This window comes from Triturus cristatus, chromosome 9 (assembly GCF_964204655.1).
Source record: "Triturus cristatus chromosome 9, aTriCri1.1, whole genome shotgun sequence".
NCBI classification, from domain to species: Eukaryota; Metazoa; Chordata; class Amphibia; order Caudata; family Salamandridae; genus Triturus; species Triturus cristatus.
This window is the reverse complement of record NC_140592.1, coordinates 1,227,825,375-1,227,843,676: the sequence shown is the minus strand read 5'-3', so window position 1 is coordinate 1,227,843,676 and position 18,302 is coordinate 1,227,825,375. Positions and strand designations below refer to the sequence as shown.

General features: G+C 47.1%; 1 protein-coding gene across 4 annotated transcripts in view; it reads left to right on the top strand.

The window, feature by feature from the left end:
- Positions 1-18,302, top strand: part of RYR3 (ryanodine receptor 3) — a 2,047,168-nt gene that overhangs the window by 756,803 nt on the left and 1,272,063 nt on the right. For all 4 annotated transcript variants that reach the window (XM_085627314.1, XM_085627313.1, XM_085627312.1 and 1 more), the window contains 2 exons: positions 12,026-12,109; positions 13,503-13,662. In XM_085627314.1, the coding sequence (XP_085483440.1) occupies positions 12,026-12,109; positions 13,503-13,662 (244 nt within the window). The remainder of the gene's footprint in view (positions 1-12,025; positions 12,110-13,502; positions 13,663-18,302) is intronic.

The window sequence follows — 18,302 nt, the reverse complement described above, 5'->3', positions numbered from 1 at the left end:
CTCTTTTTGCTAAGGATGAGTGTTTTCAAGAGGAAAGTATTGGCGCTTCTTGTGGCTCTTGCACCACAAGATAGCTCAAGTTTTTGCACAAGGTACCTGGGAGTATTGAAGTGAAGGGCTTTGTGCACCAGAACAGCAATCTTTAACTGAATTCGTGCTTCGTAGGGCAACCATTTAAGAGATTTTAGGACTGGGGATATGTGCTCATTTCATTTGGTGCCTGTAACAAGTCTAGCCGCTGTGTTCAGTGATGCCCTTAGTGGAGCCAGGGTGTATTTGGGAAGGCCACAGAGGGTAGCGCTGCCGTAGTCCAGCCTCGGCAAGACAAGCGCTTGGACCACCTGCTTGAAATCATTTTGTGGAAGGAAAGGTTTGATATTTCTGAGTGTCCTCATCAAGTGGTTTGCTCCCTTACACGCATTGCTGATATGACTTTTCATATTTAGGTGCTTGTCCATGGTGACTCCGAGCGATTTGGCTGAGTCTATGATGAGAGGAGTGCAGTTGAAGGCAGTGAGGTGACTCAGCCACATGTCTAGCTTGGGGATGTGGTTGGGAGGGGAGATGAGCAGGAATTCGGTTTTGGAGGTGTTGAGCAGGAGATGGTTCTCCGTTAACCAGCTTTGGGTAGATGCTAGGGTAGTGTTGAGTGAGATGATGTTTTCCGGGGAAGAGATTTTCAAATAGAGTTGCGTATCGTCCGCATACATATGAAAGAGAATGTTAGTGGAGTTTAATGAGTTAGCTAAAGGTTCCAAGAACAGGTTGAAGAGGATAGGAGATAGGGCGGACCCTTGGGGATCCCCCATGAGAACTGGAGTGGCCTGGGAGAGAGAGTGATTTGCCTTGACTCTTTGAGATCTGTGGTGAAGGAAGGACGAGAACTATTGTAGCACCTGACCAGAGAAGCCCATCCTATTTTTCAAAATGGCAAGGAGGTTGTCATGATTAATAGTGTCGAATGCGGAAGAAAGGTCGAGGAGGATCAGGAGGCAGGATTCGTTTCGGTCACAGTACAGTGCTCCCAGCTCCTTTGCTTTGTAGGTAGGTTTGTGCTTCACAAGTGTGCATCAAACACCTCTAAAGTGTTAAAACTTAAACAGGTTGAAGGTTCAAATTGATTTTCACCCTTCCCTTCTCGCTTGGGGACTTAGGGCCCGATGTACCAAACACTTTTGTGGTCCATAACTAGGTAACTTCAAAAACCACCGTGTTTGTGACCAGGGCCGGACTGGGAACCGCAAAACTGCAAACCTGTAAAACCGGCCCCCAGTAACAAAACCAGTCCCCACCACTGCAAAACCAGCCCCCACCCTTTTAGCCTCCCGGGGAAACACCCTTTGCCTGCTACGGCGAGTCCGGCCCTGGTTGTGACCACAAAAGATTCTTTTAGGATGTACAAAAACTCTTTGGCAACTCAGAAATACTTTTCAGATTCACTAAAATGTTTTTGAGACTGATTTCATATCGCAATTATGAATAGCACGAAACGGGCGTTCCTTCCTAATTGTGATTCACAATCACATGTATCAGTGGTTTGTAACCTCAATTCTGGTTGATAACCATTGATCAGATCAGCAATTGTGGTGGTATCTGATTGTCAAAGAAGAGTGGCTCTCATTTTGTTAAGCAGAACTTGTCCCTTTAATGGAAACTGGCTGTTAAATGTTTTTCTCCTTTTCGAAATATAAAAGCAGAGACAGAGGTTGCCGCCTCTTGCAGACCACCATATCTGTGTTTGCAGCTAATCACAGTGAGATGCAAATTACAAACAGCCTCATGTACGTTCATTAGACAGGCCACTTTGCAAATAAATGGATAATTTACAATACAAAATCTTAGAACACAAGTCGCATAGCAAATTGCATGACTATTTACAAACTAGTTGGTGTGGAATTTGCACTTCCAGGTTTGTGAACAGGTATTAGTAAATTGGCCCCTTGCTTCCTCTTTCTTTAAAGTTTAGTGTGGAAAGATAAAGGATGAGCAGGGAGAGCCGAATGTACCCAAACCTGTACTGCTGAGAATTCTGAGCAAGTGGCCCATGCATGGCCCCCTAGCAAATGTGACACCTTCTACCAGTGTGGCTTTTAGGCCACCTCAATATGCGTTTTTACACTTGCAAGTTGAACTTGACAAGTTCGCTTTCACATCTTAAACATGAGCTTCAAAATCCGACAATGGACACTGCTGTTGTCTGAAAAGCTGCTGAGTTTGTCACACATGCCAAGGGCCCAGTGGTGTAAAGCAAAATGACTGGGCCGCTGTGCAAACTGTAATGCGTGGTCCGACATTACAAACTGCCCTGCCAAGTTTCCCAGGTCCATGCATCACTAGCTGCTCCATTCCAGGATTTTTCTTTAAATTTTGGGACTTGGTGCCAGATGTACAACAGTTTGCAGCGTGCGCAAATGGGTTTTAGACCCTTTTGCGCACGCTAAAAACCTTGGGCCCATGTACAAAACCTATTTTGAGACTCGCTAATCAATTAGGGGCGTTCCCTTCCTAATAGCGACTCATGAGCCATGTATGAATGTTTTGCCAAGCAATTGCGGTCGCAAAACACTTGCAAATTACCACCTACTTCAAGAAAATGGAAAGAGGTACCCAGGGGACCCCTTCCCCTTTGCAAATGCATGCGAAAATATTTTTAAGGGCAGGCAGTGGTCTCGGGGACCACTGCCTGCCCTTAAAAAATGAAATGAAAACATTTCATTTTTTGAAATGCATCCCGTTTTCCTTTAAGGAAAACAGGCTGCATTTTGAAAAAAAAGCTGCTTTATTTAAAATCAGTCCCAGACATGGTGGTCTGCTGAGCCCATGGGGCCACCATCCCTGGGAGGGCCAACCATTCCCAATAGGGTCGCAAAATGCGAGTGACTCATTAATATTCATTAGCCCTGCATTTTGCGACCCCATTGGGAATCGCAATCAGTGTCTCTGACACTGTTGTACATAGTAAATTGCGACTCACAATTTGCGACTCGCAATCGAGTGCAAATTGCAAGTCGCAATTTAGTAGGGTTGTACATCTGGCCCTTGAAGTCTCGTGTATTTCATTATAACTCAACACACATGGACCTAGAAAATTTGGCAGCTATGAATAAAAAAAATAAACCAGCAGAGCGGGTCCCAGAAATGGCCTATGTTACAGCCGTGCTTGAGTCTACCTAGCAGCCGTGCCCACCTGACATCATCAGCGACATCTTTCTTCATAATCATACTTGCATAATGGAATCAGTGAAGATACAAAACCCATAACACAATTCGTTCGCTAAAAGGGGGGGCGCTAGAGGACGCCTGGCAAGATGGCCACGCTCTAGAGCAGCTCTGCCGATCGGAGTAATTATCCTGCCATTATCCTGTAATTCCTGCCCGACAATTTCCCCTAACTGGCGATTTTCAGATACACCTCCGCCATCCTTCAGCTGCAGGAACAGACGGAATTACAGAGGGTGTGGAGGCTACTGCTACATCATCTCTCTGCGGCCTGGCCTTACAAAATGGCCGCGCCGATACCTGCAGGACTGCTGAGGCACAGGGATCGCTGTGCGGGGCTGACCGCCTTGGCGGACCTCAGAGACTGCGCTTGCTGGTGAGTGCGGGCCGCTGTACCAGTTGTGAACTGCGCGGCTGGCCCATCTGCGGAGAGCCCTTACCCCCGACGCCGGACACATGGGGTCCGTGGGGCGGGTGGTGGCCTGATTCGGCGTTTCCCTGGCGCCCGGACCCTGCACACCAAGCCTAGCGCGACCGCTGCTGAGATCTCGCCGCAGACTGGGGGCCCTTCTGGCGTGGAGGACTGTGGGTGGAAGCGCGACAAGAGGCCGGTCGCTACAGACCACGAAGTCCTGCGTACCCTGCTCAGTGAGTGAGAGGCGTGGTGCCCTCGCCGGGTGCATGCCTGACGTTGGGGCGGAGAGGCCTGGACCCACTCTGAGCGGCGGGCTGCCGGCGCAGCGGGACACAATCCCCCATTGAGCCTCTACACAGCGGAGCCACTGCAACGCCCCTACAAGGTGACAGAAAACAATCGCTGTTGAGACTGGGCCCTCTGTGCGCCGCAACCCTCCTAGTGCGCCAAGCTATAGCCCCAATTGCCTCGCCAACTGACAATACTGTACGAGGCGCAGTGTCTGGTGGTGGTGCTGCCATGATGGTGGACTCACTACCCCTCATCCTGTAATATCTTTACAGTGCTATATACGACTTCCCTGGTGCGACACTAGAGACCACGCTATCCCGACGAGCCGCACCTGTTTCACTGGCCTACAGGGACCCTTGCGACACACCACACCCTCCCTGTCTCCACACACACGTGGTCCAACCAGAATATACGCGACCAGAAAACACGATGGGCAAAACGGATCGTGGGCAGCCCTGGCTCACGTTCGAGCCTAGAAAATCCAGCTAGACGCGACTGCACGCCACCTCGGGTTCTGAACTTGACAACCCCACAGACAGCTTGGCTGCCATTGAAAAAACAGAGCATTGATGGCAAGATAGATCACCTCAACCTGAGAATGGATTACATGTCTACCAAATTGGATAAACATGCACTACATCTGGGCGAGGCGGAGACAAGTATCTCTGAGGCCGAGGACGGCCTACAACAAGTGACCACTAGGACAACGTCCATGGAGAAGGTGCTTGAGGTGATACAGGTCAAGAACGAAGACCTCGAGGCACAATTGAGGCACAACAACCTGCGCATTACGGTACTGCCTGACTCTACGAACACGGGCCGTCTCGAGCTGTTCTTGGAGTCTCTGCTGAAGACGATCTTCGGTGTCGAAAATCTATCACCTGTGCTAATCGTGGAGCGTGCATATCGTTCCCTCACCGCTAGGCAACCACCAGGATCGCCCCCGCGCCCTATCATTGTGCGACTCCTCAATTATAGAGACCGGGACACCATTCTCCGCATAGCCAGGGATAAAGGGACGATTATTCATGAGGGCAACACTCTGGCCTTTTATCCAGATTTCACTGCCGCTGTACTAGCAGCGCGTAAAGAATTTCTACCAGGGAAGAAACTATTGTTGGTCGAAAAAGTGACCTATGCCATGCTCTACCCTGCCCGGCTAGGCGTAGAAGTAAATGGCAGTTCCAGAATCTTCGCCACACCTAAAAATGCAATGGCCTATGCTAAAACATTGAAACGCAAGACCAAGACCCCTCCCAATCCGGAAGAAGATGTTAGTGCAACAGGGTCGACGAGCACGGCGGAATGATGTAACTGCATGAACACTGGCATGCCAACGCTTACTGCTGAGAGCGATTCTGCCTTGGGTACACAGCGATGGACGAGGCTGTTGATGCAAGATGCAGCTAAGCTCTCACTGTTTTCAATGTTGTTTATAGTCGCTCATATAGTGAACTCTGATGTGTAATGTTTAGATGCTGATAAGGATGGGTAGTTGAATCACTTTACTCCAATCACTTCCCTTTCACACCGGAAAGGACTTGGTGCTCCTGCGCCACCCGTGGTTGTTCCCCATTGGAGAAATGGGATGTTTTTGTTTTAAGGGTCAGGGGAGGATGGAGATGGCTTTGGCAGGTTGGGGTTGCTGAAGTGGGTGGGGGGACGGAGTGGGTGAGGGGTGGACGGGTTGGGTTGCTGTGGCTGAAATATACCAACCGTTTAAATTGCATAACATACTATGTTATGGTGGGAATTCTTTGCAGTACTTATCATATGTTGCACGCACAAGGGCGAGATCTCACATGAAAAACTTGTGTGTCTGACATGGAACGTGTGTGGCCTCAATACACCAAAAAAGATATGGCAGACACTAGCATACCTGGATCGACATAATGTCAATATTGCATTTCTCCAAGAAACATACCTGACACGCGACAGCGGCGCACGTGGGGAACAGATGGGCGGGCTATAGACAGGCCTCTTCATACTCATTGTATGCAAGAGGGGTTCTTACCCTCATAAAGAGGAACCTACCCTACACACTGATCAAAAGTTGCACAGATAATGCTGGCAGGTACGCCATCACACATGGCAAGCTTGCGGGGTCCCTCATTACACTGGTGAATGTATATGGCCCTAATGTAGAGGACCCGAAATTCTATGAGCACATATTGTCTATATTGCGGGACTGGCAGGAAGCCACCATCTTATGGGGGGGAGACCTGAATACACACCTGGATCTACGGAAAGACAAGTCGAGTGGGATGGCGGGGCACGCTCCCAAATCTGCAGGAGTTATCAGGGCAGGCATGGTGGAGCTTTCACTATCGGATGTGTGGCGCCTGAGGAACCCACACTCACTGTCGGCAACACATGTCTCCACAGCCCACGTCAGCTGGTCCCGTCTGGATTACTGGCTAATAAGCGATGCCAGTGCCACCTGGGTGACAGACGTGGAGGTGCTCCCTAGGACAGTGTCGGACCATAACCCTGTTAGACTTGAACTCCATATCCCGCAAACTTGGGTGACAGACGTGGAGGTGCTCCTTAGGACAGTGTCGGACCATAACCCTGTTAGACTTGAACTCCATATCCCGCAAACCTCTTCCCGACAATTCATGTGGCGGCTTCGCAGCGAGGCACTACTTGATTGTCTCTTCACACACACCATACAAGAGGCAATAACACAATACTTTGCAGATAACAAAGGTACGGTGAATAGCATGGGCACCCTATGGGAAGTTTTCAAGGCCACAATCCAGGGGGGTGTGCATTGGCATGACTGCTCGCATCCTGAAAGACATTCGTGGACAGATTTCCCGGACTGAACGAACACTGCAAGACCTTGAGCGGGAATATGACCAATCCCCCACCCTGACTCTTCTACCCAAAATCAAGGAACACATCACCACATATAATTCATCAGCGGAAGATGAAGTTGGGTATCTATCCAAGCGCCAGGTTGCCCGCGCATATGGGGAGGGGGGAAGACCAGGCCATGCCTTAGCTTTAAAGATTAAAGCCAGAGAAACTGCACATACCATTGTTAACATTACAGATGACACTGGGGCAGAACATTACTCCACGGGGACATAGTGGATCAGTTCACGGCAGCGTACACGGACATATATGCATCACACACTAGTGCACCGACTGCAGAACTTGACAACTATCTATCGGATATTGCCTTAGCATGGCTCTCGGATTCACACAGAGAATACCTTTGTCAACCCATCACAGAGGACGATATTAAAATGGTGATAAAATCCCTACCAAATAAAAAAGCTCCAGGCCCTGATGGCTTCATTTTTACAAGGAGTTTGCGGAGGAGCTAATGCCCCATCTCCTTGAAATGTACGCGGAGGCGTACAACGCTGGCTCACTCCCTGCAACCCTACGTGAGGCACTCATCATAATCTTGCTTAAAAAAGACAAACCACCAAACCGCTGCAATTCCTATCGCCCCCTCTCACTTATAAATATAGATGCAAAACTGCTGGCGAAAATACTGGCCACCAGACTCACGCCACTGATGCCCCTTCTGGTCTTACCGGATCAGTCCGGCTTCATACCCGAGAGATCTACAGCTCATAACCTCCGCACCTTGTTTGCGATGTATCACATCCTTGATCCGGGGCTGCGGCGGTGGCGGTGATGCTTGACGCTGCCAAAGCCTTCGACTCTGTAGAATGGAGCTATCTATTTCGCATCCTCGAACGCATGGGCTTTCCACCGCTGTTTCTCAATTGGATTCGATTGCTGTATGCTGCCTCCTCGGCACGAGTCCGCATAGCCGGAATTACCTCTAATCCTGTGCGCATCTGCTGAGGGAATGCGACCGGGCTGCCCCCTGTCGCCGCTTATATTCGCGATAGCACTGGAGCATCTCGCTTTTATCATTCGTCAGCGACACAGGGCGTCAGCGCTGCAATTTGTCCACCACCCTGTGAGTATATCTCTCTATACAGACGACATGTTGTTATTTATTCGAGAACCACATACCTTTTTATCACCAGTGCTTAGGGAATATATTCGCTTTGGTCGGTTTTCTGGCCTTACCATTAATTAGTCCAAGTCGGTGGTTGTCCCGCTCACCACTAGCACATCTCCTCATGAGCTAGAGTTCCCTCTGCTGTGGTCGACAGAGCCGGTGAAATACCTGGGAGTCTGGGTACATAGAGACCCAGATGTCGTAAATCGTGCAAACTATGGGACCGCCTGCACAAAACTGGAGCAACAAGTGGACAGATGGATACGCCTGCCATTATCGCTAGCAGACCGCATGGAGCTGGTAAAAATGGTCATCCTACCTAAACTCCTATATTTCTTCAGCACCATCCCCATATCGCTACCCTCGACTTTGTTTAAAACGATACGTATACTTGTAATTAAACTGATTTGGGGAGGTAAACAGGCCCAAGTAAGTCTTGCAACTCCTACTTGACTACAAAAGAGGTGGTTTTAATGTGCCGGATATATATTTATATTATCTCTGCGCACAGGCTCAGTATGCCTACTATTGGTACCGTACTCATGACTATGTTCCACATGTTGCTGTGGAGAACGGGGATGCACATCCTGTCCCACTGCGATCCATCCTGACCCACACATGCCGGGGCACCCCCCGCGCAGAGATCAATCCAGTAGACTCCACTGTTGCCGCTTGGCAGGCACTGGGTCGCAGAGCGGGTAAACTTCCCATATACTCCCCACTACTCCCGCTAGCACACCATGATGGGACCTCAGTCACGCACGAGACGGGCACGATACGCACCCTCGCCCGAGCAGGTATAGACAAGATGCAGGATCGGTTTGTTAACGGCAGATTCATATGGAAAGAGGACCTTGACTATATACAAAATCAGACCCCTCTGTTCATCTTCACTATTCACAGGCTTCGGAAGGACATACAGGCACACTATCCCACGCTCCCAGAGGAACCCCCGACGCTTCAAGCGCTGCATACACTACTCACTTGCTCCGCAAGACGTAAATTAGTGACTAAACTCTACCGAGTGTCGAGGGACGATGTTCCATCACCCTCAGCTAAGAGTCATTTAAGAGTCTAATGACAAGGAATACCCACCACTCACACAAAACGAATGGGAATACTGCTGCCAAACGACTACCATGCTCACATCCAACAGCAATCTCAGACTAATCCACCTCAAATATTTGCACCAAGTCTACCACACACCAGCCAAGCTACACAAGTGTGGTCTTAGAGACCACGATAGATGCAAACGCTGCAATACCCCTGGGGCGAATTTCTGGCACCTGGCGTGGGAATGTCATAAAGTGGCAGAATTTTGGGTAGCTGTGATAAATATGCAAAATGATATCACGGGCCTCACTATAGAATGCACCCTACACGCCTGCCTACTAGGCATCATCCCAACCCTGAAGGGAGCGAGTCGACGACTGGTTAACATAGCGCTCCTACTTGCTAAACACCGCATGGCTATATGCTGGGAGAGCTGTGTCTGCCCCACGACTACACAATGGTGGAAGGATCTAGTGTACTGTCAAGAGACCCTGGTCCGATATGCTGAGGAACTGCCCACTGTATCTAGACCCTAGGACATTTGGGGTCCCTTGATCCAATATCTCCTCTCACGGGACACTACCACAGCATCTGACTCTGTAAATTAACATGTTTATGTCACTGCACCATTGTCATTCCATTATGATGTAAACACGATAATCTTGCTCGATTTAAATGTATGTTTTGCTGCAGTGCTGATAGCCACAGGTTATACGGTTGGTTTATTATGAACAAAAACAGGAAATGACAGACAGGTTTGAACTGCTTCGTTTTACCATATTTGTATAATGCATACTGTCAATAAAAACAATTAAAAACAAAACAAAACAATTAGTTCGCTAAAAAGCCAGGCCTGCCTGAAAGTATTGCACATGATAATAAAGCCCATCGGCAGCAAAGCGCAGCTTTAACTAGTTAATCTACGAAATAAAAATAGCATGGGACGTCTGGCCCACAGGGAAATCAAGGCATTATCCAATAGTTCGGAGACTGGAAGACCAGTATTGCATGGGAAGAGTCAATCTCACTCTTGCTTCTGGCAAGTTGTTGGCTCTGTCCAAACCCTGGCTTTTTAGGTCGAGCCTGGGCAGCGCATGCGCTGCTCTGCGAGCCATGCTGTATTGCAGTATGGACTTGAAGCCCTGCACACTTTCCGTCCATATTTGTCATTGGCTTGTGTCATTGTCTTTCATAAATGCAGGCTTCGTCAATAGGCTTGTTAGTCCCTCCTTAGTACCACCATGTCTTCATTTGTGACCTCCCATGAGGACTGGCCCTTTTACTTCTGTTGTTACACAGTATGTCTTATATGTCTGTAAGCACTATTTTCTTATATGAGTTTCTCCTACTGCAGACACTTGAGTAAAAGCGCCCTATACCGCGCTTTCACTTAAATAGCGGCCGCAGATCTTTCTTTAGACACGGCTCGCATAAAGAAAGGGGCATGGCATCTATTAATGTGAAAGCGCAGCATGGGACGCTTGTAAACATAAAAGCATTTTCAATGCAATAGGTCTCACATTTTAGAAACTTTGACCTATTGGTATTGTAAATGCCAATGCCTTTTATTATTGCAGGTTTTTTCTAACACGTAAATAAAGGGCAATGTCTTTACAATGCCTATAGCTAAAAATCTCGCAATTGCAAGACCTATTGCTTTGCAAATACTTGTTTGAAAGAGTGGCCTGTCAACAAACTGACTGACTGCCTTGTTTGTGGTGGGATGGGGGTAACCAGAGGATGGCACCTTAGTCCATACCATCAGAACATCGTGTTTCTAGACCTGGGACTTTGACCACTTGGTGTATTCTGGGTATTGTAGTCCTGGTTTGTACAAATGGCCTAATTTGAATAACTAACCTGATAGCAGTTATCTATAGTGCAAAGATACTGACTGGAAATGCGCTGCCACAATGACATGGAATGAGGCGGCCGTGCTACGAATAATACCACCTCACAAGAGAAATGTAAGACTCACATTGAACCTTCTGTCTGTCCCTCAGAGACAGTCATTCTGCAAAACCTAAAGCATGTTATGAGGGTGGCTATATTTAGCGGCGGCTGTGAGGCTAGTTTTTAAGATCTCTTACGTTCAAACATTGAGGAACATAGTACTCCGACAGGCAATTTTATTCCACCTCTATTTACTCACTGTATTAGGTAGGGAGTACTGTTACCTCGTCGTTCTTGTTTTAACCAAGTGTATATCTGAAGTCTGCTTCTTCTACTCCAGTCAATGAGTCACACCTCTAGAAATCAAGCAAGCATTGGTTTTGCCCACTGCTTTTTGGTGCTGTGGCGGTCACATCGTTTCACTGACGTGCACCTGCCAGAACGCATGTGCACACCAGCGGAATGATGCATCAGTACTCGGAGAGTGCTTAAGCAAAAAGAAACAAGAAAGAGCAGCACAGGGAAGGAAGGGCACACGGATGAAAAAAAGCAGTATAGAGGGGGGCAGCTGGAAAACACATGCACTGTTGTGAACTGCTTAAGCAAAAAGAAAAACATAGATTACTAAAGGAGAGCGGTGAAAGGACACAAGTGAATAGGCTATGTTCTAAGGGAGGAACAAACACACAATGGACAACGCAAACCATTGAATGAGACGCAAGCAAATAAAAGTGACAATAACGCCAACCAATGGTAAGCAATGGGGGGGAATTAGGCCCACTGTAAGTTCTTGATAAACTGCCAGCAGATCTTTTACAACTAGACAGCTAGCGCTGTATGGGATGCTCAACCTAAAAATGGCATGCTTTCCCCTCATGCGAACAAATGTAAGTTTGCCAGTTGTCTCCATGTCACCAGAGACAACATTTCCAACCCTGGGCTTGGTTTACCTCAGCGTTCTACATGGCAATGGTTTGTAGAAGTAATAATTAGACTGGAGTAAGCTATCCATGGTGATATGGAGCCACCAAGCAACCTTAAGCCACTCCCTTTGCCATCCTTTGTAACTGCTCCACTCGAGAGTAGAGAGATGAACTATGTTTGTGACTGCAAGCTTCATAATACCATTTACCCTGCTCACATTTCCTGTGTTTCCTTCTCAGGACTCTGCTAGCCCTCGGGTGCCACATTGTACACTTGAACCTGACGGCTGAAGAAGATTTAAAGAAAGTCAAGCTACCTAAAAAGTATGTCTGTTTCTTATGTATGCTATGTACATCTGTAGTTGAAATGCTGTCTACTATAGCCAAAGGCTTGTGTGCACTGGGAGGGGTCTTAACCAAGTTGTGTTACTGTTGTCCACATGACTGGGGCGGTTTTATCTGGAGTATTCTATTTAGTCCCTGAGATCCAACATCTGAATTGTTGGGTCAACTTCCTGTGGTCACATATGCAGTTGTGTGTTCAGTGTCATGGTTGACCTCTTGATATTGTGTCCAGGTCTGAAGGTTTTACAGGTCACATATGGACCATGGTGTTCAGTTCTGGAGGCCTCATGCTAGGCAAGAAGAATATCTTGGCCAATCCTGGAGGAAACATCTGGAATATTGTGTTTACCTTTGGTTATTGTATTTAGAAAAAATAAACACCAGTTGGAGATTGTCTTGTGAAGTACTAGGCAACCAGTAAATGGTGTGGTTGAAACCCAAAACCTAAGAGAGTCAAGAATGTAAACATATGTAGTCTAAAGAAAAAGTAAGAAACATATATGAGATATATTCAGATGTATGTAGTGATTGTTCTTACACCACAGCACCCACTGAGCACAATGATTCTTGTTGGTCCCAATACATTAATATGGATGGATAGCAAGGGGTAGGGACGCGATTCAGGAGAGTTACTACCGTAAAATGACAAGGGTTCAGCTTCAGTCGGGGGGCATATGATCCCATTGTTCCTGGCACATACACATAGCTAGGGGCCCTACACCACAGTCCGAGTGGGACATATGATCTAGTAACCCCCTAGTACATACGGAAAGTATGGGATTCTGCACCATAGCAGGGGCGCGGCACATGATCAAGGACATCTGTTACATTAGTAGAGCAAGGGGTCCTGCACCTTAGTGCATGTGGGGCACATGCTTAAGGACCTCTAGTATAGTATGGGTTCCTGCACCACAGCAGGAGTTGAACACATTGTTGTGGACCCCTATTACATATGTAGAGTAAGGGATCCTGCACCACAGCAGGGGTGAGGCACATGATCCCTCAGGTCGCAGTACATTACCATCGACTTTGATGCTGAATCACAGCAGGTGTGGGACACATGTTCCTCAAGCTCAGAATAGACTGCTATAGACGGTATCCTGTACCACGAATATAGCACATTACTACGTGATGTATTACATCGCGTGCTTTTACAACGCAGTTGTTACAACAACTGCGTTGTTAGTACAGGATGCATTTACATCGCAAGTCATTGCAACGAATTGCAGTATGGGTGCGCTGGACTTAGAAATAGTATTATTTACTATTCCTACTCCAGTACACGCAACAGTACGGAAGGTGTTGGAAGTACGTTTGTTCAGTGATAGTTCTTGTACTTTAAATTCTTTACCCCTGTGATGTTTTCTAACAGCTACGTGATGTCCAATGGCTATAAACCTGCGCCGCTAAACCTAACCGAAGTGAAACTGTCACCGGCGCAAGAAGTTCTAGTTGACAAGCTGGCCGAAAATGCCCACAATGTGTGGGCCAAGGACAGAATTAAGCAAGGATGGACCTATGGCATTCAGCAGGTAGGTGCTTCTGGCCTCATCAACAGTCTACACTCATGCCTTGGAATTTACTCAATTAGGAGGTAGAGGTCTATCAGTAGCGTGAGAAATACACTGAATGACTGGCGTCTTTGAAAGACTAGGGGTTAGAGTCAGGACCCTGGCCAGTTAGATGATGTCACCTCTGCAAACTTTGACACAGCTCAGTGAATAGGTACATGGGGAGATTCTTTATCCCTTTCCACTGAGCAAGTAGGTGGATTTTGACTGCCTTCTACCTCAAACCTCTCACTGAGACCATATTAGCTGCACCACTCATCAAAGAGGAGAGGATGTAGCCTAATGGCAATGGTGGTCGATCTCAAATCTGGGGAACCGGGTTCGAGTCTCGGCAGTGGCGCTCAGCATCCTGTTATTTTGGGCAGATCACTTAATCTCCCTGTGCCTAACAAAAATGAATGTGTCCTTCTGTAACACAACTGGTGCTCATGTAAAGCGCTCTGATACCTGATACCTTCGGGTCAAGTTCGTGTTATATAAAACTAAGGGAATAAAATAAAAATAGTTTCTACTACTAGAACAAGGATGTTTATTTTTTATCATCTAAATTATGTTACGTTATGTGTATATGTAAAGCACACTATCAACTGCGAGGGTACCCTTCTGTTGAGCAGGTGTGTGTTCCTAGCCCTGCCTATGGTAGGTTAGTTAATTGAAAAGCCAGGTCTTCAGCTTCTTGCAGAATTCAAGAAGAGAGGACAAGGCTCTGATGGTGGTTATACACTTTAGGAGCGATGTAAGAGAAGGCCCGTCCTCCTGATCTGTTTCTGTGCATGCATGGTTTTGTGCAAGTAGGAGTCGTGCAAAGCAATGCTATTTATTTATCTTTGCTCATTTGCAGAGTTCAACATTCACTCTCTACGAGTCTCTTGGCTTTGTAAAGACATTGCATTGCACAGTATTGAAGGGTAGTCCTTAGATTCTATCTGTCCTGGGGCCTTAAAATGGCTACAGGATGTGGTGAATCCCAGACAGGTCTGCAGTCAAATTATTACAATGCATACAACCAGGTTTTCGCTCTCTTTCTGAACTTTATTTGCATTGACTTGGTACATAAAGAGAGAAGGAGCTGATTTCACAATTCTGCATCAGCCAGAGACATACAATTAATTCCATTCTAAGATACCAAAATCTGGAGTTTAAAAGGCTATCCTTCTTAATTTCCTTCAATACTATATTTAATGATACTTGAAACTGCATTTATGGTTTCCTATCTTTTCCAAATTGCATTATATTTAATTACTAATAATGTTAATGTATGTAATAAATATGCAATAAATGATACGAGTTTTGTACGTTGCTTCAGGCCACATTTTGCGTTTTTATAAGTGTGATGAGTATCAGGTGTTACTATTACCAAATGTAATGGTACTCAATTTACTGACCTATGGAAGGATGGTAGGCTACACCTATCTTGCGAGGGTTCTGGCATGCGAACTGGAGATCACCACTTGTTTCCGCAGTAAGCAATTAACTCACTGTTCCAACCTGCTAGCCCGTAAATAAGTAAGCCATTAACACGTTTTATAGGTAGGGAAAGGGTTCAGGTCTTTTATTGTAATTTAATTTGTCATTGTAATATAATTTCATAGTTAATATTAATTAGGGTTTTGATTAGTATTAGTATGATTAAACATGGTATGCTTATAACACTTAGGGTTCCCATTTGTATTTTAATCTAGTTTAAGTTAATTAGTAAAAATACTGCTCACTAAGATATCATGTTACAAAAATATTGTGTTCTAAATCTCACTTACAAATATATCATTCCGTTGTACACTTTACATTGTTTACTCCAAAGTGGCAATAAGCTAGTTTGAGGACATGTCATTTTTCTCATGTGATATTATGTCCATGCTATTCCAGTATCGAACCACAACATTCAATACTTCAGAGAGTTAGGTTTTTCAATTTTAATTTGATTAAAATTCTATAAATGAATAATATTACAATTAAATATGTAACACGTGCGTTAGTGTTGTGGGTAGAGTTAGTGTAGAAGGTGAGAAGGTAGAAATCAATGTTTTGAGGCCTTGAGAGATTGAAGTGATAGTAGGTCGCAAAGATGGAGTCAGACTAATATTACTATTAATGTAAGGGATGAGGCAATTTAATGGCAATGAAGAGATGGCAGGTAAGTACTAATATGTAAAAATAATGGTAGTCAAAGCAATGACGTACAATTGCAAGTGCCTCTGTCTCCGACACTGGCTCCTTCAACAATGAACATGCCATCAACATTTAGTGTGCGGTCATTGAGAAAACCTTTATTGACTCTTTAAACTAAAATGCTACCTAATAACATTACAATAGCAGTTTCGTGTTAAACATAGCTAGAAGTGTGTACTATTTGCATAATCTGCTTTTACATAATTATGGCAAAATTATATTAGCGAAATAGGAATCCGTCATTTTACACAATATTTTAATGCGATTATCGTCCTCACGTCCGTTTTTGACACAAGAATGCACTTTGTTCTAAAAAAAAAAATACTGCAAAAAAACAGAAGTTCTTTAAACAACAGGCATTTGTGTTCTGTTCTGGTGCATTTACTGTAAACTGTGAGCTCAAATTGGGGATGTCACGTTAAACTTTTAACGTGATTGGCATATAACTATGTGAAGTGACGGAATGGTGTAATTTGGTAATTTCTCATATCTGAAAGAAACACGTTAGTTAGATTCCTCACCGTAGAATATCCCCAGGCGTCAGGCTGGATCCGGAAAGATTTTTGTAGCAATACCCCTTGCGCGTCGCTAGGCGTCGTCTGCGGCTCCACGTCCGTCGTTGGCGTCGTGCGCCGGAATGTCGTCGGAGTACTTAGACGCCGCCCTCGCGCGCTGACGTCAGTTCTTCTTTTTTCCGCGCCAGACAGCGCCGATCCGGGAAGAGCTTACCCCTTAGTCAATTTTTGACTAAACTTTTTTGACTCTTTTTGGTCTTCTGTCGACTCGACTCTGGTGCCGGTAGGATGCCTGGGTTTCCTGTGACTCCTGTCATCGACTGATGTCGGTGACGGACCACCATCGCCGGTGCCTTTACTGCCTGGGGGCCGACCATGACGCGGAGTCGTGCCCCGATTGTCAGGCCTTGACCTCGAAGGCTAGGCGGGAGCGGTCCCGTAAGCTACTCGAGCTTTGGCACTCGGCTCCGCGCTGCTCACGGTTCCGGTCCAGGAGGAGGTCCAAGGACCGGTCGCGGAGCCACAGCCACCATCATCGCTTGTCGGGCTCGAAGTCTTCGGGTAAGGCGAAGCGATCAAAGACGTCCAAGAGGCGACACCGCTCTTCGGATTCCCCTCGCCGGTCGTGCGACTCGGCCGAGGGTCAGGGTGGTCCCACCCCCGCGGCGCCGTCGGAGCCGCAGGAGCCGCGTCCGTCCCCATACCCGCCAGTCCCTGGGACTGACGCGACTCCGGCGGAGGTCAGTGCTTTCCTCTCGGCCATGAGGGGCCTGGCTCCGCCGTCGACGCCTTCGGGCCCCGCGGGCTCGACTGGGCGACCTCGCGCGCCGGCGGCTCCGACCCAGGCGCGGTCGACGACTTCGGTCCCGACGCCGCAGGTCCCCGAGAGATCCAGGCCTGGATCTCTACCGGCGCCGGTCGACCTCACAACGCCTCCTCCGCCGACACCGGTACCGCCTCCGGCGCCGTCTCTGGACGACGCCGTTCCCCGGTTTAGCCCCGGTCCGGGCCCGGCGCCGGTGGTGCGCCGCTCGACGCCGCTTCCGATGCCGATGGAGGAGCGTTTCATCTACCGCCCGGCTCCGATCATTCCTCCTATTTATCAGAAATCGGATGACGGGGGCGACTGGGAGGGGTCTGAGGACCCTATGGCCAGACAGGGCCAACTTTCACAGGACTGGGCAGACGAACTGGGGGATGCCAGTTGTGAGAAGTTGGCCTGATGTATGATGTCACTAGTTCTAGTGTACACCTTATATCAGTCCAAACAACCCTTATGGTGATTGGTTGTAAAGTCAACCTTATAGACCAGCTATCCTAGTGGTAGCATGGACAAGAGCAGTCTTAGGCTAAACTCTGAATGGCATGTGAAGCCAGCTGTGATACCATATATAATCCCTTGAATACCAAATGAAAGGACACCACAACAGATATATATATATAAAATAATGTGTATTTATTCTAGTCAAACCCTCAGCACTCTTTATGAGATTCGAGGTAAGTACAACACAGTCTTATTTAAGCATACATTAAGTCACACAGGTAAGTAATACAGTTAGGCCCTGGGGGCCACGCAAACCATATACTAAAGAAGTGGTATAAGGACCACTGTCACGGAAATAGAATAGGCCTAGGCCTAGGGAATCGCTGGGGCTACACTACACTACCAACAGTTAGGAAGTGGGAGGCCCACGGGATTCAGGTGCAGAGTGGAAACACTCACGCGTAATGCGTAAAAGTCAATAGAATCACTAGCAGTTAGAAATAAGCAGTTTTAGGACACTTCTGGAGTAACTAGAAAGTCGAGACTTGGAAACTAGACCCTAGTATAGTCAATACCCTTGTGAGCACCGAAGTACCCAAGTTACCTAGCCCACGGGCTGCAGGGGCATAGGTGTGAACTTGCGTCGGGTTTCG